Raw genomic sequence first — 25,230 nt, 5'->3', positions numbered from 1 at the left:
AACTTGATGATGATGAGGCTTGTTGTTTAAAGGGGCCTAACATCTAACGTGACCGGCCCTCTCCAAAAAGGTGGGGTGCGACTGCCCCCCCCTCGCCCCCCTAATTGCTGCTACTGCAGTCTTCAGGAATGTAGCAAGAGCAACGTAATGTTTATGTAAATCACAGAGCAGGCTACAGAATACAGAAACAAGTTCATCAAGGGCTGGAAAGAAATGGATGCAGAAGAACTGGGATTGATGAGAAGAGAGGTTGTGTATGTGAAGACTGTATGAAGATGCAAAGATTTTAGTTGTCCTTTTGTGTTTTAATGTTTGTCCTTGTTTCTCCTTTCTATTTATCCCTTTTCCTATACTCACCTATTGTTATGTTTATACAATTAACATTTTCCTATTCAAATTCCAATAATTTTATTCAGGACTTAATATGTCATATGTTTACTCTTTTTCATTACTTGTATTGAGCAATTGGGATTTTTCTTCATCTTTACATTTGCCGTATTGTTTTTGACTTTCTTCTCATCCTACACTTCCCACATGAAAGACTGAAGATCTGTCAAAATGACTCCTCAGTGAGTGTTGAAGCCCGCGCTCCTGATGAAGTTGGGAAGCATTGTTTCTACTCACTGGGAGCTGAAAAGAAATCAAGGTAGAAGAGACTGATAAAGAGAGATCCCATCTATGTGATGAAGATGTGAAGACTGTACTTTTATGTTTTCATCTTTGTCCTCAACCCCACTTTCTGTTGCTCCCTCTTTCCACACTGACCTGTCACTCTATTTATCTTATGTGTTTCAATTCATGTTTTTTTTTTTTTACCTTTTTCTATATATAACCTCAGATAGTGGTTCTAAGTGCCTTTACTGGCAGGACCTTGTGTTTACAATGCACTATGTCTTCTGGTATGGGCTAGAATAAATTGTTACTTTCATTGACCTGTCTCAGTCTTATCCTTGGCTTTGACAATATGAAAGTGACAGAGGTATGAGCGATGCTAGTAATACCATTTCTTATGCAGCCAGTCCCTGCTATGAATGGTGTGAAAATCTCACTCATAGGGTTGTTTGGTGCATGCATTTCAGTAGGCTTGGCAGACTATATGCAATAGCAACTTCTGGCCTAGTGAGAAAAGCAAGGGGATACTACCTCACTCCTCATTTCCCTAGTACACCTCTTCAGCGACACCTAGGCCATCTATGACAGCTAATGATGGACCTGTTGAGAATCCAACCAGCCTTCAGGCTGAATACCCAACATACATAGTGGTTCTAAAACAAAAATAGGCTCACTACAGACCACCAGATATTAAGCAACATCAGCTGAACAACAGGAACATTTTGTTTTGGCTATGGCTGTAGCTGACTTCTTTTGCTGATGGTTTAGTTAACAATACAAATTTTATCTTTCTTCATCTATTCAGAAGAATATGGCTCGCGGTCATCCTATGAATTGTGAATCACTACTCAGTTCCATTCTGAGCATCTTCTTTCAGTTTGGCAATCATCATGCCAGTATCTTCTTTGACACCACCTAACCAATAAACCTTTCTATTTCTCTTATGCCACCCACCATTCTGAGCATGATATCCTTTTCCAGGGATGAACTTCTCATTTGTGACCAAGGAGAATTTTCTTCTTTCTTATTACTAACTCTAGCTATCCACTGTATTCTCATAAGATGTCACCAACACCAAAGCTCAAATGCATCGATCCTTCTCCTGTCAGTTTTTTCAAATCCATGTTTTGCAGCTGTGAGTGGCTTTAGTGGCTCACTAATGTCTCTCCTTTTCCTGATATTTTCAAGCTTATCATTGTGGTTTTTTTTAAAGTACCGGCAGCCACTTGACTTTTGGAGGGCAGTCACTCTTGCGATTAATTTAGAACCAAGGGAAATGAAATCCTTAACCACCTCCATCTCTTCATTGTTAATTTCAATCTTAACATCCATATGTACTGCTGTTATCATGATCTACATCTTCTTAATATTTAAGTTCAGCCAACCTTCTCACTTTCATCTTCTTACCCTCCTGATCAAACATTCAAGGACTGAGTGAGTGGCCGCATAGTTTGGGGCACATAGCTGTCAGCTTGCATTCAGGAGATACTGGGTTTGAATCCCACTGTCGGCAGCCTTGAAGGTGGTTTTCCATGGTTTCCCATTTTCACAGCAGGCAAAGGCAGCGACTGTACCTTAATTAAGGCCATGGCCACTTCCTTCCCGCTCCTAACTCTTTCCTATCCTATCATCTCCGTAAGACCTATCTGTGTCAGTGCGACATACAGCAAACTAAAAAAAAAAAAACATTCAAGATTCCCCTTTCTTTCTACCAAGAAAGCGGTATGCCTGAGATTGTTCATATTTCTACTGCTGATTTTTACACCCATTCTAGACTTAGAAAAACTTCTGCATACATGTTGAAAATTGCTCCCTAATTTGGTAATATCACTAGTAACATTCAGTACAAAGCCAGAAATGTATAAACCCTGATAATGATACAAGATGGTAAAAATATTTATGGTAATGGTGGTTGTACTGGATAATAATAATAATAATAATAATAATAATAATAATAATAATAATAATAATAATAATAATAATAATAATAATAATATGGTATCTTCTTTCTCCGGTAGCATACAAGATTCTATCATTATCCATCCTAGAACAACAAGGCTGATCAGCAGCAGAACAGATCCAGAATCTTACAACAATAATAAGATATCATATGGTGAGAGGCTGAACATGCATGTGCACAATTGTTGACTTCAGAAAAGCATACGACTCCACTGACCGCAATGTGTTGCTTCAAATAATTGCTGAAATGGGAGTCGACGAAAAACTGCTAGCAGTAATACAAGCAACCCTCACTAATACCATGTCCAAAGTGAAATTCCAAAGATGGTAGTCTGCACACTTTGAAATTAAAATGGTTGTTAGGAATGGAGACGGACTATCACCACTCTTGTTCAACTGCATACTGGAGAAAGTAATACACAAGAGGCATCAGATACTACAAGGTAGAAACTTGCTTAGACCTTTAAGGATTCGGATGAAGAAGAATGGAGTAGAAATTGACTGCTTAGCTTTTGCAGATGATATAGCTATTATGACAGAAAATTTTGAAACTGCAACAGAAAAAATTAATGTGCTGAAAGAGGTAGCAGAACAAACAGGCTTGCAGATATCCTTTGAAAAGATGGAAGTTACATCAAACATCAAAGAAAACATGACCCAACTGAACACCAAAAATGGAACAATAAACCATGTGTGTAAGTTTAAATACCTTGGTGAGTGGATCCACCAAATGGACTAGATACAGAGGCCTTATCAGCCAGAGCAAGAAAATGGAGGTAGCTTTCCAAACCAACCATAACATATATAACAAAAGGTGTTTTCCTATAAATACCAAAATTCAACATTATAACACTGTCATCAAACTGGTATCTCTATATGTGGCAGAATGCCTTATCCTTTCACAGAAATGTGCACTCGCTAAGTTAGAGCAAAAAAAGAGAAAGATTCTCCATAAGATTCTTGGCCCAAATTACAAAATTACATAAGAAAATCCAGACAAAAAATCTACTCTACAAAAGAGAAGAACACGGACACATTGCGCAAATGCAGGGCTCACTTATACGCTCACTTAAAATGGATGGATGACTCTCGATGGACAAAATGCATTTCTAATAATTTTGACGAAAAACCAAAAACAACAATTCCCTGGTACATTAACGTCAAGAAAAACCTCAAAGAAATGGGTCTACAACGAGATGACATGCACAAATAAGACCTTTTCAGAACAAGCATTGTAATTTTTGGGACTTTCTGGGATGTGAAGTGGACAACTGGTGCAAAGTGGTCGGATGAACACCATGCTCGACACAGCAAGCTAATGGAAACCTACTGAATCAGTCGAAAACTGAGTAAATGTTGGAATGTATAATGAAACTTATCATGGTCCCTAGTTGGCCGATTAGCGAATAATAAATAAATAAATAAATAAATAAATAAATAAATAAATAAATAAATAAATAAATAAATAAATAATCATCATCATCATCATCTTCCTTCCAAGTATTGGGTCATGTGACCCGTTGCGGTCTTGCATTTTACTTTTTGGAAGACTTGAAAGCAATCAAATGTCCTTCCGACGGGTTGCTAGCCTGAAGGAAGTTAAATAATAATAATAATAATAATAATAATAATAATAATAATAATAATAATAATAATAATAATAATAATAATAATAATAATGATAAACAAATAAGGGAAGATAAACAAAAATGCTTAAAATAAGGATGACTAATATAAATAGATGGACAACAGGATGTGTGGAAAATGTTGGATAACCCTGCCAGCATTGTAAACTGGTAGTGCTTGAACTCTCAAATAAGATTATCAGGTTCCTTAAAATATAATTTATTAAACATAACTCTTTAGGTTCATTTTGAAAACGACCTTAACCTTCAAACATTATTTCAGAAAAAATTTGGCTCAACCGTATTAATAGATAGTGCTCGTCAACACTCAGAAAATGGTTTAAAGATATCATTTATACTTTTGACCTGAAATCGTCACCTTCCTCACAAATACAATGACCCTGATGGTCTAGGACTTTAAAACAATTATTATTACATTGCGATGATACATTGAGAAACAACTGAAGATAACCAAATTGAGAGCTGTGCTTGCAGGTACAAGAGGTTTGGTAGTCCTGACCTCAAAATCCAAGTGATGTCCCATGCGCTAAGTAAATGCTGACTGTTTTAAAGGATATATCAAATGAATCCTCCCCTGTGAACCATGTGACCTTGCTGCGGTGGGGAGGCTTGCACGTCACAATGAAGAGATAGCGGAGCCGCAGATGCAACCATATCGGATGGGTATCTGTCGAGAGACCAGACTAACAAATGGTCCATCGAAAGGGGGGTAGTAGCCTTTCAGAAGTTACAAGGATGGCAGTCTAGATGATTGACTGATATGGTCTTGTAATAATATTCAATATGGCTTAGCTCTGTTGATACTGCTGCATGGCTGAAAGCAACGGGAAACTACAGCCGTAACTAACTCCCGAGTACATGCAGCTCTCTCTGTATGAATAATGTACTGATGATGGCTTCCTCCTAGGTAAAATATTCCGGAAGTAAAATAGTCCCCCATTCGGATCTCCGGGTGGAGACTATACAAGAGGGGGCGATCATCAGGAAGATTGATCCTAACATTTTGCAAGTCGGAGAGTGGGATGTTAGAAGTTTGAATCGTTGTGGTAGGTTAGAGAATCTGAAAAGGGAGATGGATAGACTAAAGTTAGATGTAGTTGGTATAAGTGAAGTATGTTGGCAGGAAGAACAGGATTTCTGGCGACTACAGAATTATCAACACAAAATCAAACAGGGGAAATGCAGGAGTTGGTTTATAATTAATAAGAAGATAGGACAGTGAGTAAGTTACTATGACCAGCATAGTGAAAGGATTATTGTTGTCAAGATAGACACCAAACCAATGCCTACTACAATAGTGTAGGTCTATATGCCTAACTAGATCAGCAGATGATGACGAAATTGAAAGAAAATATGAAGAGATAGAAGATTTAATACAGTCTGTAAATGGTGGCGAGAATCTAATTGTGATGGGAGACTGGAATGCAGTGGTAGGCCAAGAAAGAGAAGGTAATGCAGTAGGAGAATTCGGATTGGGATCAAGGAACGAAAGAGGAAATCGGCTAGTTGAATTCTGCACCAGTCACAATTTAGTCCTCGCTAATACTTGGTTCAAACACCAAAAACGACGGCTGTACACATGGACAAGACATGGAGGCATTGGAAGGTATCAAATAGACTTCATTATGATTACGCAGAGATTCAGAAACCAGGTGTTCAATTGCAAAACTTTCCCAGGAGCAGATGTGGAGTCAGATCACAACTTGTTGGTCATGAAATGCCATCTGAAGTTGAAGAAATTGAAGAAGAGAAGGAATCCATTGAGATGAGATCTAGACAAGTTGAAAGTAAAGAGTGTGAAGGATTGTTTCAAGGGACATGTTACACAAGGACTAAATGGAAAGTTTGAAGGAAACACAGTAGAAGAAGAATGGATAGTCAAGAATGAGGTCAGTAGGGCTGCTGAAGAGATGTTAGAACGAAAGGAAAGACCAGAACGAAAGGAAAGACCAACTAAGAATAAATGGATAACTCAAGAGATACTAGACCTGATCGATGAACGACGAAAATACAAGAATGCAAAAAATGAAGAGGGCAGAAAAGAATACAGGCGATTAAAGAATGAAGTGGATAGGAAGTGCAGAGCAGCTAAGGAAGAATGGCTGAAGGAGAAGTGCAAAAATAGTGAAAGTTGTATGATCCTAGGAAAGGTAGATACTGCATATAGGAAAATCAAGGAAACCTTTGGAGAAATGAAAACTAGGTGTATGAATATTGATGTTCAGATGGAAAACCACTTCTAGGGAAAGAAGACAAGACAGAAAGATGGCAGGAACATATCCAACAGTTGTATCAAGGTAAGGACGTAGATGATATGGTTCAGGAGAAAGAAGAGGCTGTTGATGCTGATGGGTGACCCAGTTATGAGGCCAGAATTCAACAGAGCTTCGAGAGACCTAAATAGAGCAAAGCACCTGGAATTGATGGCATTCCCTCTGAATTACTGACTGCTTTAGGAGAAACCAGCATGATGAGGTTATTCCATTTAGTGTGCAAGATGTATGAGACAGGAGAAATGCCATCCGATTTTTGTCAGAATGGTGTTGTTTCCAAAGAAAGCCGGTGTTGACAAGTGTGAACACTACCACACCATTAGTTTAGTATCTCATGCCTGAAAAATTCTAACACCTATTATTTACAGAAGAATGGAAAGACAAGTTGAAACTGAGTAGGGAGAAGATAAATTTGGATTCAGAAGAAATGTAGGAACACATGAAGGAATCCTGACTTCATGTCTGATTTTAGAGAATTGAATTAAGAATGGCAAGCCCACATATATGGCATTTGTAGATCTAGAAAATTCATTTGATAATGTTGATTGGACCAAGCTATTTGAGATTCTGAAGGTGATCGGGATCAGGTTCCGAGAAAGAAGAATTATCTACAATCTACATAAAAATCAGTCTGTAGTGATAAGAATCGATGGCTATGAAAAAAGCAGCAATCCAGAAAAGGGTGAGGCAAGGCTGCAGTTTCCTGCCCTGCTTTTCAATGTTTATATAGCACAGGCAATAAATGAAATCAAAGAGGAATTTGGAAAGGGAATCAAAATCCAAGCAGAGGAAATCCAAAACCTGATATTTGCCAATGATATTGTTATTTTATCTCAGACTGCAGAAGATCTGGAGAGGTTGCTGAATGGTATGGACGGAGTCTTGGATGAGGAGTACAAGATGAAAATAAGTAAGTCCAAAACAAAAATAATGGAGTGCAGTCGTACAAAGTCAGGTGATGCAGGAAATATTAGATTAGGAAATGAAGTCTTAAAGGAAGTGGATGAATATTGTTACTTGGGTAGTAAAATAACTAACGATGGCAGAAATAAGGAGGACATAAAATGCAGGATAGCACAAGCAAGGAAGACCTTTCTTAAGAAAAGAAATTTGCTCACTTCGAACATTGATATAGGAATTAGAACAATAATTTTGAAGACTTTCGTGTGGAGCGTGGCATTGTATGGAAGTGAAACATGGACAATAACTTGCTCAGAAAGAAAGAGAATAGAAGCTTTTGAAATGTGGTTTTACAGAAGAATGCTGAAGGTGAAATGGATAGATCGAATCACAAATGAAGTGGTTCTGAATCAAATTTGTAAGAGGAGATTGTTGCGGCTAAATTTGACAAGAAGAGAGAGAATGATAGGACATATCTTAAGACACCCAGGAGTTGTGCAGTTGGTTTTTGAGGGAAGGATTTTTTTTTTTTTACAAGTTGTTTTACATCGCACCGACACAGATAGGTCTTATGGCGACGATGGGACATGAAAGGGCTAGAAGTGGGAAGGAAGCAGCTGTGGCCTTAAGGTACAGCCTGGTGTGAAAATGGGAAACAACAGAAAACCATCTTCAGGGCTGCCGACAGTGCGGTTCGAACTCGCTATCTCCCGAATACTGGATACTGGCTGCACTTAAGCGACTGCAACTATCGAGCTTGGTTTTGAGGGAAGTGTAGGAGGTAAGAACGGTAGGGGTAGACCAAGGTATGAATATGACAAGCAGATTAGAGCAGATGCAGGATGCAGCAATTATATAGAAATGAAAAGGTTAGCACAGGATAGGGTGGCATGGAAGGCTGCATCAAACCAGTCTATGGACTGATGACTCAAACAACAACAACAAATGAATTTAAAGTTTTTGAGACAAAAGTCAAACAGTATCAAATTAGAAAACACAATAAGCTAATGGACAGCAAGGAGATTCTAAGGATATGACCCAGTAACTAAAAGGCCTACATCAGAATTGAAGATTCCCTACTGCAGTGAGCTAGTCCTTTTCTACCAAGACAACTCAATGAAAAACACAATGACATTACTTTTTTTATATTAGGATGTACATGATAAGGTTGCCTGCTCCCAAATAAACGGCATTTCCTAGCCTAGCAATGAAAAGCACTTTCTTCGACTAAATTACATAATCGAAGATGTGAGAATGCCCCCGACAATTCCTGCAAGAGAAACAAGTTCATTTAAGACAAGATAACGAAAATAAAATTTACATTATTGGCATCAGGCCAGAACTCCTCTTTGGAGCGGGAGATTGAACAAACCACGTCCGCTCTAACTAAGAATGATCCGAATCCCTGACACTAACTTCGCGTCTTAGGATATCATGTCAATCTCCTATGTTTAACATGGGACCTTTCCAGAATAAGGAAACCAATCAACCAATCATGTGCAATCATGAGCCATCTTTGCATCTTCTTACATAAGGGTGGAATATTTCCCACACTCTCTGACAATTGCCAGAACTATGACACTCGCCAAACCCCAGAATTCTTTCTGGTGTCATTCCTGTGCTCTTTGACACAAACCAGAACACAGTAAACAGAGGTCTTCTTTCTGGTACTAGCGAGACATTAGAATGAACTAGCCAGGCCTGATAAAGGGTGTTCCAACAGTTGTAAACTGGTACAGTGGTTATTGTTTAATAAGGCAAAACAATATTATTTTCAACTTCAAAGTAAAGTCTGTACCCAGTATCTGGGAAGTACGGTCACACGACAACACTCAGTAGAAGACGGAGCCTGTCAGCAGTGCATGCTCCCTTCACTTTCTCCCAGGTAGTCTCAAGAAGGAAGCAGTGATTTAAGATCACTCTGAGGGTCCCTTATACTGTTTTGTGCATGACACAGATCTGTACGACACATACCAAAACTTTGGTGTGATGCATCTGATGTCTCCTAGGCTACCATTGTTCAAAAATATTCATATGCGGCTTTTAATTTTTAGTATGAAACATGTTTCATTTTGGCATTTTTACATGTTTTCTGCTTTAAGACCAGTGTTATCACTATGCCAAAGTAAAACTCTGCTATTACCACATAATTTGCCAAAACTATTCGGTTTCTTTGTATTAGTTGATTGAAAATGCGGTAAATATCAATGTAGGCTTCCTTTTATGCTTGCCTCTAAATTTTATAAGAAGTAGAATAATCACATGCATTCACTGTCCAGCTCCTTAATGAATGGTTAGCATAGCTGTCTTTGGTTCAGAGGGCCCAGATTTTGATTGTCAGTTGTGTATGGCTTGGGGACCTGATGTTTGTGTTCGTCTCACATACTTTTCTTCATATACACACAACACACAACACACCAGATAACAGACTACCAACCACCACAGAGTATAGAGTATATGTCTCTCCACATGGAATCAGGGAGGGTATCCAGCTGTGAAATTGGGCCAAATCCACATCAGGTACCAACTCCAAAAAACTGGGGAAAAGCCAGGAAGAAGAATAGCATGCATATACTGAATAGTACAACGTACATGCAAGATCTGCAGTCGTTCCTCCATTTACCATGCTCTTTTTTTTTTTTTTTTCATTTGTGCATTATATGGGATTTTAAAAATTCAGTATACTTGCAGAATGGGACAAATTTTGGAATGTGGAAGGAAATGGATGAATAAGAGACTTTCCGTTCCATTAAAAAGGAATTGTTAATAATAGTTGATTCAAACTAAAAGGAATGTGTACTCGTGAGATGTGAAGAAAAAGAAGAAAGATCGAATAACATTTGTTTAATTTATACATTTAATGTTTTTCGACAGTTGTGTTTAGATATTAAATTCGGATACATTTTAACTTCCTGCTACATGCAGTCTGCTCTTGGCTCAAAAACTTCAATTCTGCTATGGTTAACAATGCTGTTCAACACCAACAGACAAAGGTGCAGTGTTCCCACTCTATAGTCATTTTGCATTGATTACTCACTGGGCCAGCCACCTGTGATGCTGCCAGTGCAGAAGGCTTGTTTTCTCACTGCCACTTCACAGATTCCATGTACAGACTTCAGTTAAAAATTTGTAATTTAGTAGAAACCATTTCCATAGTCTTTTAATTGGTATTGTGTGTTTCAGGTCTTGCGTGGTTAGTCATTCCTACAGGTATTGGTTACTTCTCACCAAACTTTACGTACAATTCATGGCGAATCTTTCTGCTCATTTGTGCTATTCCCAGTCTTGCTGTAGCTGTTCTTCTAATCTTCTTACCGGAAAGTCCTAAGTTTTTGTTAAGCCGAGGCAAACATGAAGAAGCTCTGAACATCTTTCGACAGATATATCATTCCAACACAGGGAAGCCTATAGAAACATACGAAGTAAGTAAAACTATAATCATAAATAAATTCATTTTAGAACTAGTTTTAAATAAATAAAAATTAGTGCATTTAATACTTAATTCAGAGAAGTTGAAACTGTTATCACCATTGGGACTGATTGGATAGTGGATTATTCTGGATTCAGTCTCAAGGATAGTAGTATCACAAAAGTAACCCACATGGTATGTTCAGCTTCAGTTCAAGCTCTTCAAAAAGATGAATTGTAATCATATTATATTATTTCTCAAAGGTGTTTCTTTGTCAGTATGCCACATATTCCTTAATACTTTATCAAAATTAATGATTGAGACATCATTTTGAAGATTACATTCCCTGCTAATGACAAAAAAATAAACAAGAAGTTTTAAATGAATTTTTTTCATTTTTAAAATGTATTTTAAAAACCTTATTTGCATAAAGAATGTGGAAGGCACCATCTGTTGACAATCTGTTTAACTAATATGCATCACAGCTGTTGGCTGGAGTTGTTTACATTGTTTAAAGAATGTAGAAGGTGCCATTTATTTACAGTCTGTTTAACTATAGTCCATTTCATATTGGAAGGGTAGTGTGACACCATAATTAGACATCATTTTGAATTACATTCGCATGACAGCTGTTGGTTGGAGTTGTTTACATTATTTATGCAAGTGTAATATATCATGCAAATAAACTGAATTAAAACATATAAACAGTTAAATCAAGTAAGTACCATATACATTTATTGTTCCTAGCCTCAATAACATTGATCTGCCAATTCATTCCATGATGTCAAGGGGCACAACGGGCAGACCGAGAGGAAGATCCCCAACCAGAGGGAATTCCACACCATTGGAACTTGTCACAGATCGCAGAAGAAGAAATTCCAGAAGTGATGAACAAAGATAGAGAAGCTTGGTGCAATCACAGACAAGACAGACTCAATGCTCAAGGACAACAGTTAGTGCAAGATAACAACTTTGTGTCATCAACTTACCTACTTCACCTCCATCAAAATATCAGTGCAAGAAGACAACTATATAAACTTCCAAAAACATATTGTTCTGTCCGTCTTTCCCTTAAAGACAATGAAGTGCAAACACATAGTGTTGGTGATATGGGCAAAAAGTGCGTACATTGCTCTGCAAGGTTGTTTGCAGGGGAGTTCAGTAACAATTCAGCTACCCTGTGTTTCCACAAGGGAAAGGTTAATGTAAAGCCCATTAAAGTTCGTGAAGAGCTTCAAAACCTCATAGAGCAGAATGATGACTATTTAACAATGCTCTGGAATTTGTTTCAGTTCAGATTAACTCAGTTGACATTCCTGGCAGAGGTCCATATTTGTTTCAAATTACATGGGCAGGTGTATCATATGGTAGGAAGTTTGCAACCTCCTGCAGGAGTTGCACGAACTTACACTGGTCTTTTCATGGTAGATTTTGATACTGCATTACAATATCATATAGAGAACAAAGCCAATAGCAAGTGTTGCAAAGAAATAATGGTTAAATTGCAAGTAATGCTTGATACACCTAATCCTTATGCACAGTCATTATATATATAAAAGATGTAGCTGACAATATACCTGATTTTAATTACTGGTCACTACGAGCAATGCATTTCATCTTCAAAGATCCAGTTCACCTACAGTCAGTGAAGTGGTGATTCTGGATGGACTTTAGGTAAGCCACATTTTCAAGTTCATACTACTGCGTTGAGAACAGTCGCAACTCAGTTATAGTACTATTGCTATTGTTTAGCAGTTAGAGATGGTTTCAATATCCTTCATGCTTCAGGTAAATTATTTCAACAATAAATTGTTGACAGTTATGTCAAAGTAGAAGGTTCCAGGTTGGCATTTGTTCAATTGCATCAACAAGAACTCAGAGCTGATACTTACAAAGGTTTAATGGACTTTATAACTCTGATGCTGAACAAAAAGGGGTAGCTGGGGGAATTCGTGTTATTCTTCCTTCAACTTATATTGGCAGCCATCGAAATATGCTCCTAAATTATCATGACATGATGGCCATTGTTGCCCATTTAGGAAAGCCCGGTCTATTTCTCACAATGACTTGCAACCCCAAGTGGACTGAAATTACTTCTCAGTTGAAACCATATGAAAGAGTTGAACATAGACCTGACTTAGTTACTAAGGTTTTTCATTTAAAATTGCAAATGTACTAGGCATACTATCAATTTTGATTACAGCTGAAGATCGCCAAAATTAAAAGCTGAAACATGTCCTAGTATTTTAAATGAACTGTTAATATAATTAGCATGACAGGTATTGAATAGGTGGATCTATTTAATAAATTATTTTTTAAGAATTGAATCTCTTTACGTTAACATATGCAGTCATTCCGCTCGATACATCCTTATTCTATTTTTATTATTAATAATAATAATTATTCTTATTAGTATGATAATAATACTTTATTTACAACATAAAACCATGTTACATAAGGAATAAGGAAGAAATTGGTATCATAGTAACAAATTAAATTATTTTTATCATCATCATCTTCATTTCCCGCTTACAGCTTCCCGGGTCGGGTTGTGAATCAAGGGCCTCCATCGCTACCTGTCTCTCCACCACTCTTCTCATTTTTTAAGTACCGGTACATCTTCTGGTTTTCCTCCCCTCTTCTCTATGCACTCACACACTGAATCTGTCCACCTCTTTCGGGGTCTTCCTCTTGGTCTCTTTCCTGTTAACTTCTCTGAAAAAGCTTTTTTTGGCACTCTCTCTTTTTCCATTTTCATCATATTCCTATACCACTTTAGCTTTGTTGTTTCTATCCCGTCTTGAAGTTTCAAGATTCCTGTCCTTTTCCTTATCTCTTCATTTCTAATTCTATCCTTTCTGGTCTTGCCCTCGATAACTCTTAGGAATTTCATCTCCGCTGCCTGTATTCTACTCTCCTCTCGTTTTGTTGTAGCCCACAATCCAGCTGCATAGGTTAGTATGGGTTCATAATAGGCTGACTGGGCGAGTTGACCGTGCTGTTAGGAGCACGCTGCTGTGAGCTTGCATCCAGGAGATAGTGGGTTCGATTCCTGGCCAGGTCTAGTGAAGTATTCATGCGGTAACGGAGGGGTGGAACGTAGAGGGGAAAGGGGAGTGAGTTTTAACTTGTGCGCCTATGTTATTGCTAGAGAGGCGTTACTCGAATTGGATTGGGCGGGCCTAGCATTAGGCGTGGTAATTGGAACGAATGCGTGCTGTGGCTGAAACATACTGGATTAACAGCCTGGATTAACCTTGGAGTTGCCTCATATAACAGATTTTTGTTGTTAATGACATTGTTAAGATTATTATTTTTATTATAAGTTTGCTCCAAATAAATGTACAAGTTTTCCACCTCACTCAATAATTTCCCCTTACCTAGGCTTCTAACGATCATCAAATCTTTCTCTATTGAGGTGAATTTATGTCCCGTTTCACTCACATGCTGGCTCATGGCTGAATACTTGTTATGTTTGGAAGCATTGTAATGTTTCAGATACCTTGTGTAAAAGCTTCTCCCTGTTTGACCAAGATACGTGAACCCACACTGTGTACAGTTTAACCTATAAACACCTGATCTTGAGTAAACATTGTTATTATTATTGACCTTATTGTGGTTGAAGAATATTTTCTGGTTATTATTTACTGTCCTGAAGTCTATGTTGACATCGTGTTTTTTTAAACATTAGTGATCTGATGAATAGCCAGGCTGTTATACTCATAAATCCTCCCAAGGGTAGAACAATGTACCAACGGGAACATTAATCCGAAAAGAATGGCACAAAATTCCAAGAAACATTTTATCAGATGAGCACCTGACTAATGAATGATATTGACAACATGTTCCAACATACACGTTTTTAACCTCTAAAATAATACCATCCAACCATGCTTCTTTCTAATGGGATATCCAAGCCTAACAAGATCAACATTATACCACGGTTCCGGTTTTGTTGCTGTGTACTTACGACATAGGTGATCATAACCACCTTTGAATGAACACATTTGTGTAAACTATCAATCTAATGATTCATCCATACAGTTGGAGAAGTTCCATTTTATGCTTTGGTCAATTTCTAGTCAATGTGAACACATTTATATGAACTATCAACCTAATGATTAATCCATACAGTTGGAGAAGTTCCAATTTACGCTTTGGACAATTTCTAGTCATTGTATGATAATTTTAATTGCTTCCTTGTCACAAATTCTGGGTTTTAATTAATGTACACATTTTAAATCTATGTAAATATCACCTAAAGCACAACTTTTTGTAAAAAAATTTGTAAGCGTAAGACCACCGTATTTAGTTTTATAAGTTCTAATGTTTAATTGGTTTAAGGACTTGACTTTAAGATTATTATTAGGCTGAAGATGCCCAAAACTAGGGCAAAACATGTCCCTAATTAGTATATGTAATTCATGTAGGATTTCACTACAGAATATAATTGTATTGAATAGGTGGACACAGTAAATTTTATTCTTGAAAGAATTTTACTTATTGTTATCTTCAATATGGAACAGATATGAGATTAGTTACTTGCAACATTTTCTAATGTTTGATTTTAGAACAACTTCTTCAATAGAAAAGAAACAACACTGCATGGAATTCCAGAATGTTCAGACTTATAAGAATCCAATCTATATAGTCAAAGAGATCTTGTATGACCTGTATGACCTCTGTACTTAAATTTGCTGTGCATACATAAGGTATATTTGCTCATTCTTGGTGACAAAATAGTCTTAAACAAAAGCTTCCATTATTTACTCAAGGGAAACAGGGGCATAGTCAGGGAGGGGAATACTGGGTGTTAGACTCCCCTTCCCCCCATGGAAATTTTACTTAAATAAAATAAACAGAAATAGACAATAAATAATAAACAAAATGAACATTCATGGTAGACATAATTGTAAAATCAACAGATCTGCTAAATCTATTTTCTAAGAAGCCTCAAAAGTTGGATTTTAGATTGTAAAATAAACACACCATTTGCTGTAAAACTGTTGACCTTGATCGTATTGTTCTTCTTCTGATTTTAATGTAAGATTTTGTCCTGTATTAGGGCCTCCATGGCTCAGGCAGCAGCGCACTGGTCTCTCACCGCTGGGTTCCGTGGTTCAAATCCCGGTCAATCCATGTGAGATTTGTGCTGGACAAAGCAGAGACAGGACAGGTTTTTCTCCAGATACTCCAGTTTTCCCTGTCATATTTCATTCCAGCAACACTCTCCAATATCGTTTCATCTGTATTCATTAATCATTGCCCCAGAGGAGTGCGACAGGTTTCGGCAGCCGGCACAATTCCTATCCTCGCCGCTAGATGGGGCTTCATTCATTCCATTCCTGACCCGGTCAAATGACTGGAAACAGGCTGTGGATTTTTTTGTCCTGTATTGCAATCTGAATATCAACATAATTCACTTGTCTCAGTGTCCTTATAATGATAGTCATGCATGTGCGCACTACACACTAACAAGCACCTTCATTAAGTTCCATCATAAGTTTGTGACTATAACCCCCCCTTACCCCATCAGCCAATCCTGGCTACGCTACTGAAGGGAAAGCTATCAATATATCTGATTCTTTGAAAATAACATTCAACAGCAATACCGGTAATGTTTTCTTTAAACTCTGCTAATTTTTATCTCCAAAAGGCACTGACCCACAGAAAATCCCCTAATTATTCACAAATTCCTTTTCTGGGTGTATTGTTTGTCAAAATTGGGCTTACCGGGTGAGTTGGCCATGCGGTTAGGGGCGCGCAGCTGTGAGCTCACAACTGGGAGATAGTGGGTTCGAATCCCACTGTCAGCAGCCCTGAAGATGGTTTTCCATGGTTTCCCATTTTCACACCAGGCAAATGCTCGGTCTGTACCTTAATTAAGGCCATGGCTGCTTCCTTCCCTTCCTAGGCATTTCCTGCCCCATCGTCGCCTTAAGACCTATCCGTGTCGGTGCGACGCAAAAAAAATATTATTGGGCTATTATACTGTACAATGTCAGTCACCATTCCAAAGGCTCTTCTCCATATCCAGTGTTGAATGAATTATATATGACAATGTGAGTAATGAAGGTAATTTTTGAATATCTTGCAGCTAGTGCTTTTCAGTGGAACAAGGTGCAGCTATTATGGTATAGGTCATGCAAACAGATGAACATATCAAACAATGTAATTAAGATAATATTTTGCTAATCAGTAACTCATGTACTGTAATTCTGTGAAATATACCACTTCTACTTCCTTTCTAACATCATACTGCTAACAGTATAAAAGTAATGAATTTATGAAAAACATATGTTACAATGTTAAATTAAACTGAAATCTCAATCATAGTTCTTTGAAGGATCATTTTCTTTGTTTTCACTAAGACTTTTGGAGTAGTGTCTGTGTTTTAAACTCTATTTTTGCCATACAACCCCTTTTATGGTGACCATGACAATTAAAATAACTTACTGTTGTCCTTTTCTTAAGGTGAAGGAGTTGATCATAGACTTCCCTGCACGTGAATGTCGCAAAATAAATGACAAAGCACTGGATTTATCTACCAAGTTTAAAGAAATGATGCATGATATCTTGAGGAATAGTAAACAATTATTTGTTCCTCCAATTCTACGTTTTACTATCATCTCCATTACTATAAACTTCACATTTCATATTGGGTAAGTATAATATGTTTAATTGCAATCATTATTAATGATAACTTTCAATTATTGACCAGGGCATACTGATAAACATAAACAAATGAATCATTTTGACTTCACTGCATTTATATCTCATTAGGATGATGATCCTTGTAACAAGAGATTTCCAATGTCTACAATAGTAGTATAGTTTAATAAAATTGCTTTCAAAATAAATTTAGCTTACAATGAAAGAGTTCTCCTCATGCTCCTAACTGCCAAAAACAAACTTGATTTTCAACATCAGTTCCAAGATTGGAATAATCAGTTTGCATAATATGAGCAGAAACTCCACAAAAAGAAATCCAAACACATGACGTCAGACCCACAAGAAATCAGAACAATCAAAATTATGGTAAGAACCTAGTGTGAGTGACAAAATTTAAATATCTTGGATTAACAATTGCTGATTGCTTATTGAAGAGATGAACACAAGAGTTAATGCTGCCTGGATAAGGAGTGAACAATAACAAGTCACTGCAAGAAGGACAACTTGAAATCAAAGATCAATTTGATTGCATTATCATCCATTCTGTTGTACTCAGTTACCAAATCTTGACTTACTACAAAAGAAGCAAAATGCTGACTAAGCATCATGAAGGAAGAGATACTGAAATACTAGGTTAGATAGTGTTTCCAATGCAGACAAGGAAATGATTTGATATAATGCTAATCTGCAAGGAAATGCATGAATGTCATCAACCATAGTAATGGACTGAACATCTGCAGTGAGCAGAAGCAAATACTGTATGATTTCAGGGATGGGCTTCATGCTAATAGATGTTAAAATGAGACCCATAGGATGGCCTAAGAAATGATAGGTTGATACATTATATAGTGACATGAAGACATTAAATCTACCCTCCAACATGGCCTTTGAATCATGAAGCGTTCCACATTTTTTGTTGGCCCCGTGGTGTAGGGGTAGCATGCCTGCCTCTTACCCGGAGGCCCCAGGTTCGATTCCTGGCCAAGTCAGGGATTTTCACCTTGATCTGAGAGCTAGTTCGAGATCCACTCAGCCTATGTGATTAGAATTGAGGAGATATCTGATGGTGAGATAGTGGCCCCAGTCTAGAAAACCAAGAATAAAGGACAAGAGGATTCTCGTGCTGACCACACGACACCTCATAATCTGCAGGCCTTTGGGCTGAGCAGCAGTCATTTGGTAGGCTAAGGCTCTTCAGAGCGGGTTAGTTAGCTCTTTCCTTTTAGTAAATGAACCCATTTCTCAGGAAAATAAATGTAAATGTAAAATGTAAAAGTAAATTGCAACACCAAGAATAAATTTGTCATTTATGATAAGCCAATTGGATTGTTCATACAGAACTTCCTATGTGATTGACTGAGGTGACACACACACGCAAACACAAAGACACAAATGGAGTATGCAGAACAAAGTGAAGCTTAGTTGACTTTGTCTTTGAAATATAATGATTTTAATTCAAACACACCTTGACAATAGAGAAGAGTATATCAACAAATGTCAGTTTGAGAGGACTCAGGTAATTAGTCTGTGTAAGAGTGGGTTATTAGCCGGCCACGTGGCATAGGGGTAGCATGCCTGCATCTTACCCGGAGGCCCTGGGTTCAATTCCTGGCCAGGTCATGGATTCTTACCTGGATCCGAGGGCTGATTCGAGGTCCACTCAGCCTATATGATTACAATTGAGGAGCTATCTGATGGTGAGATGGCAGGCCCAGTCTAGGAAGCCAAGAATAACAGCCAAGAGGATTTGTAGTACTGACCACATGACACCTCAAAATCTGCAGGCCTTCAGGCTGAGCAGCGGTCACCTGGTAGCCCTTTGGGGCTGTTGCGCCATGGGGTTTGGTCTTTTAAGAGTGGGTTATTGCTGAGGCATGTTTTGGCCAACAAGCACCTATGGTACAACATATATGACAACAGTTGTCAAATGCAACATTCATATGCTTGTAGACCTGACACAAAACCAATCCAAAGGACAACAGAGTGAGAGAATAAAAACAATATTTGGAAGGCTGGAGGAATCCAAGAGTAACATCACACAAATTAGAGCAACTGTAGTGTACCGCACTGTGCGATAAACAACTGCTATAGTTTGCGTGCTGCCGGCTTAAGAGCTCATGTCCTAGTAGCATGTGTTTCATAGAACTCACAAAACCAATGAGTAAGGCTGATCTGATGTCGGGAAAGTTTATACTTGGCCGATGAAAAGCTTAGTGTTGTCTTTAGGTGAGAATCAATCAATCAATCAATCAATCAATCAATCAATCAATCAATCAATAAATCAATCAATCAATCAATCAATCAATCAATAAATAAATCAATCAATCAACAGTGGTGGCTCGTGGCTGTAAAATATGGTGAAGAGCTATTACACGTTCGGTTTCGAGCGGCAGATTTAGGAACTTTTTTCTTTCTTAATCTGCTCACCCTCCAGGGTTGGCTTTTCCCTCGGACTCAGTGAGGGATTCCACCTCTACCGCCTCAAGGACAGTGTCCTGGAGCTTCAGACTCTGGGTCGGGGGATACAACTGGGGAAGATGACCAGTACCTCGCCCAGGCGGCCTCGCCTGCTATGCTGAACAGGGGCCTTAGTGGGGGATGGGAAGATTGGAAGGGATAGACAAGGAAGAGGGAAGGAAGCGGCCATGGCCTTAGGTTAGGTACCATCCCGGCATTTGCCTGGAGGAGAAGTGGGAAACCACGGAAAACCACTTCCAGGATGGCTGAGGTGGGAATTGAGCCCACCTCTACTCAGTTGATCTCCTGAGGCTGAGTGGACCCCGTTCCAGCCCTCGTACCACTTTTCAAATTTCGTGGCAGAGCCGGGAATCGAACCCGGGCCTCCAGGGTGGCAGCTAATCATACTAACCACTACACCACAGAGGAGGACAAGATTTAGGAACTACGTTTTGGTTTTGGTTGTTTTGTACTCGTACCTCGTACCTGTGACGGGCGGAGGGTTCAGCACGTGACCACGATTTATTGAATTTAATGTTTCGTCATGACCACGAAAAACTAGTTCTTGTTTACTTAAATAGAGCACTGCATCAATTACCAACTGAAGGAAAAGCCTATTTAAGTGTACATTTTCACTGAACTGTACAGTTACAATATACAGTCTGGCATTTTCCTTCAGGACATCAGATATCGTATTTTGGTTTGTTTCCAATGTCTTGAAATCTAGCTGCCGTATTTTACGTTCTGCAGAGTCTGGGTGCTTATGTTCAAAAGGGCTGAAAATCCTTCTTTATTCCAAACGTTATTTTTATTGACAAAAGGCAAGCAGGCCCAACAAAACAATTTCTGTAGAGCGGGAGAGGAGCACAACCATGGAAATTCCTTAAACCACGATCGTTTGAAACTAAGATTGTAAGATTTACCAGAATGTGTCACTTCTTTTGTAGCACAAATTTGCAGTGATTCAGTAGGGCGATCAAAACATAGAACTTCATTCTGATCTTCGTTTCTCCAACGTGAAAATGGTGTTTATAATAAAATGCACACTATGTCATAAACAGGATACATATTTAAATAAAACAGCACAACACAACAAATGAACCATGATGTGTAAGTACTCGTACTTCACACAGGATGATGCAGGGAAGACGAAACATTCCGATCTTCCGACAACTTCACTAGCACATTCCGCTATGTGGAAAGTACGCGGGTGACGTCACGGTTGTCATGGCAACCGCCAAGGCCAAGCGCTAGGAGGAAGCACTTGGGAGGTAGAGGCAGCTGTGGAATCTCTCATCTTCAATCAGTCTCACGCGCCGTACTATGGCCGACAGCCGGCACTTTCGTGAGTTCCCCTGGTTCTCATCAGGTGATGAGGTGCTCCAAATGCTGTACAATAAAACATTTTCTTTCCATAAAACTAACAAATGTCATAAGAAAAATAAATTTAAGTAATTCATTATGGTAAAAATAAGTGGTGAAGTAGCACTTCACCTACGTCACCTGAAAAGCCGCCCCTGTCAATCAATCATCATTGATCTGCATTTAGGGCTATCACTCAGGTGGCAGACTCCCTATCATTTGCTTACCTAGTCTTTTCTATAATGATTACAAAGAACTTGGAAATTTATAGAACATTTCCCTTAATAAATTATTCCAGTCCCTCTCTTTTTTTTAATTTATAACTACCACAATTTGTTCTCTTGAATTCCAGTTTTATCTTCATATTGTGATCTTTTCTAATTTTAAATGCTCCACTCAAGCTTATTCATCTACTAGTGATGTTCCATGCCATCTCTCCACTGACAGCTTGGAACATACTGCTTAGTCAAGCTGCTCATCTCCTTTCTCCTAAGCTTTGGCAGTCCAAAGTCTGCAATATTTATATAACATTATTCTTATGTTGGAAATCATGCAGAACAAACTGTGCTGCTTTCCTTTAGATCTTTTCCAGTTCTCACATAAGTATAATTCTATTACCAAATATTTTCTTTTTTCAGGTAGTTTATTATTTACATATTTTACGCCCACATTGGAGCACTGAAATCAATACATTTGAGTTAATTTCTTCTTCTTCTTCTCCCAGAACTTTTTCATCCTCTCCGACCTGGAAGCCCTTTGTGTGTCCGATATAGTATATTGTTTCCGTTCAACTGCTTTTAGTTTGAGACTTATGCTTTTGTTCTTCAAAATCCTCTTCTCTTTTCTGTCTTTGATTTGTTGCCGAGTTATACCCAATTCTTCCAAATCGTCCTGAACTTCTTTGAACCAATTATTATTGATTTTATTCTTCAAAAAGTAATCGAATAGTTGTTTCTCAGGTAGTTTATAAATTTATTTATGCAAAATTAGTTACGGCAGACTGAAGAACTGAACAGTTATAACTTACGTTGTCCTGGTAGGGGTACCATACACTGGAACCATACTCTATTTAGGGTCTTACCAGTAACTTGTACACTCTCTCCTTTACATCCCTACTACAGCCCCTAAATACCATCATAACCATATGAAAAGTTATGTGAGCTTTATTTACAAACTGAGTATTGTGATTACCCTCACGAAGATCTTTCCTTTTAACAACACCTAGCTGCTTACAGTGATCCCCATGGGATACAATCACCCAATCAACACAGTGATTAAAACTGAGAGAACTTTTCCTGTTGGCAAAACTTACAACCATACTTTTCATCCCATTTACCATCATACCATTGTTTGCTGTCAATCTCATAACATTGTCAATGTATTTTTGCGATTGCTCACAATCCTGTAACTTATTTATTACTCTATACAGTATAGCACCATCCAGAAAAATCCTTATCTTGGCGAGTTCTTTACTCATATCATTTATATACATAAGAAAACATAAAGGTCCAATAATACTGTCTGGCAGAATGCCCCTCTTAATCATTACAGGATCAGATAATGCTTCACCTACTCTAATTCTCAGAGTTTTATTTTCTAGAAATTTAGCCACCTATTTAACCACTCTCTTGTCTCGTCTAATAACCCTCACTTTAATCGGTAGTCTCCCATGATCTACCCAATCAAAAGCCCTTGTTAGCTCAATAGTGATACAGACCATTTGACTTAATCTAAAATAGGTGGGCTAAGTGGCTCAGATGGTTGAGGTCTTCTGACCCCAATTTGGCGGATTCGATCCTGGATCAGTCCAATGGTATTTGAAGGTGCTCAAATATGACAGCCTTGTGTCGGTAGATATACTGGCATTCAAAAGAACTCCTGCGGGACTAAATTCCGGCACCTTGGTGTCTCCAAAAACAATAAAAGTAGTTAGTGGGATGTAAAGCAAATAACATTAATTAATCTAAAATATTTGGTATATCTTGCTGAAATCCTACTAGTTGAACCTCATTGGAATAATCTTTACTAAACCCAAACACCCTTCTATCAAACCCGTTAGTAATTTTTCAAACACATCTAATATAACTCTTAATGAAATAATTAATACTCTTACCAGTTACAGTTTTTCATTAAGTTTTATTCCACAATGCGTTTCAGAGCTTGTACTCTATCGTCAGGTGGTGAAAACTAATAAACTCTGAAACACATTGTGGAATACAACTTAATAAAAAATTGTGATTCATACATACATATCCCATGTCATTCCATCTTAAGCGATTGGTCGGTAAACGAGGGGCTTCTCCACCAGTTGCGGTCCCTGAACTTCTCTCCTTCTTCAATGCTTTCCAAGGTATGTCCTCTCTATTGAATGTCAGTCTTCACCATGTCCTTGTACCTGAGTCTTGGTCACCCTCTTGGTCTTTTGTCTTCAAGTTTTAGATCGTAAACTTCATATGAGTGCTAATTATGTTTGCCATCATGTTATCCTTAGCTGACACTTTTTTGCTAAATTCAATTTCCTAGTAAGTTACTTTCACAACCATTCCTAACTCTATTTCTTTCTAACCTGCACCCTCTTCTTAAACTCTTTATTGCTCTGCCATAGTGGGCCTTTACTATTCCTTATCTCCTTTACAGACATATACTGTACCTGTTTTCACACTCCTCAACAACTGCTTTAAACTCATCCCATAGGCTGTTTACCTTTTTATTTACCATATTCCACTGATCATAATTACATTTCTAAAACTTTCCCATGCCTCTCTTGTCAACCATATGGTATTGCCTAATAGTCAACCTTCTTTTCTATCACCTCTATTTTTAACTATGATGAAATCATCTTTGCTATCATTTCAGTTTCTATACAGAGCTCATATGGGTTCATTTACATCACATCTAGAATATTTCCCTCAGCTGTCCTTCCCAGATTAACTTATATACCATTTGTTGGTCATGCTTTCTGTTATTTGCATTACCTTCCCAGTTAACATTCGGTAAATTGAGATCACTTTCTACAATAACATTCCTTTCTGTGTTTTTTCACATATAACATAATTTCACTTAAGCACCAACCCCCATCATTGTCAGGTCCATACATTCCAAAAACACCAAGTTGCCTATTATCTTTAGAGATGAGCCTTACACCAAGAATTTCATGTTTCTTATCTTTAACTTTTTTGTAGTTTACCAATTATTCTTTCACCACTATGAATACTCCCCTTTCCACCTTTCCTACCCTATCTGTATGATGAACACTCCAGTTTTGTGAGAACATTTTTACATCCATAATATCACTTCTCAGCCATGATTCAACATCTATTACAATATTAAATGACTTAATTATCCAATCCAGTTGTTGCCCCTTTGATGGTAAACATTGCAAATGAGATATTTAAAAAGGAAACTGTACGTACTCTTACTATACATGTCTTCAGAGAAGTTCTCTATTACATCATAACTTAACGATGACCCACCAGGTCTCCAGACCAAATCCCTCTTCTATTGCATGGGACATAATGAGGAAATGACTGACTAACTTTTCCTTAACAGCCCTGAAATGTGGAACAACTGACTCTTGGAGAAATGATTATTTTTGTTTTTGGATCTCAACCCCCATTTCACTCCTTGAGGAGTTACATTTTTCAAACCATCTGTTAATTAAAACCTAGGGTATCATTTGAAATTTTAACTTCATAAGTCAAATGGTTTCAGAAAAATGAATATTTTTGTCATCAGGCCTCTCCCCACCTCAAACTCCTTTAGGGGTGTATTGATTAAGACCACTTATTTAAAATCTAAGACATAGAGGAACAACCATCATGTGAAATTTTAACCTCGTATGTCAAATGGATTCAGAGAAATTATTTTTGTCATCAGGGGCACCCCCCCCCCCCAGTCAAAATCCCCATAGGGGTGTATTGTTTTAAGAGCACTTCTTGTT

General features: G+C 38.0%; 1 protein-coding gene across 2 annotated transcripts in view; it reads left to right on the top strand.

The window, feature by feature from the left end:
* The window catches only part of LOC136857951 (synaptic vesicle glycoprotein 2B), a 383,254-nt gene that overhangs the window by 313,166 nt on the left and 44,858 nt on the right, over positions 1-25,230 (top strand). For both annotated transcript variants that reach the window (XM_067137082.2, XM_067137081.2), the window contains 2 exons: positions 10,574-10,812; positions 17,274-17,461. In XM_067137082.2, coding sequence (XP_066993183.1) covers positions 10,574-10,812; positions 17,274-17,461 — 427 coding nt within the window. The remainder of the gene's footprint in view (positions 1-10,573; positions 10,813-17,273; positions 17,462-25,230) is intronic.

This window comes from Anabrus simplex, chromosome 1 (genome assembly GCF_040414725.1).
Source record: "Anabrus simplex isolate iqAnaSimp1 chromosome 1, ASM4041472v1, whole genome shotgun sequence".
NCBI lineage: Eukaryota > Metazoa > Arthropoda > Insecta > Orthoptera > Tettigoniidae > Anabrus > Anabrus simplex.
Note: the sequence above shows the minus strand (reverse complement) of the source record. Positions and strands in the feature narration are given on the sequence as shown.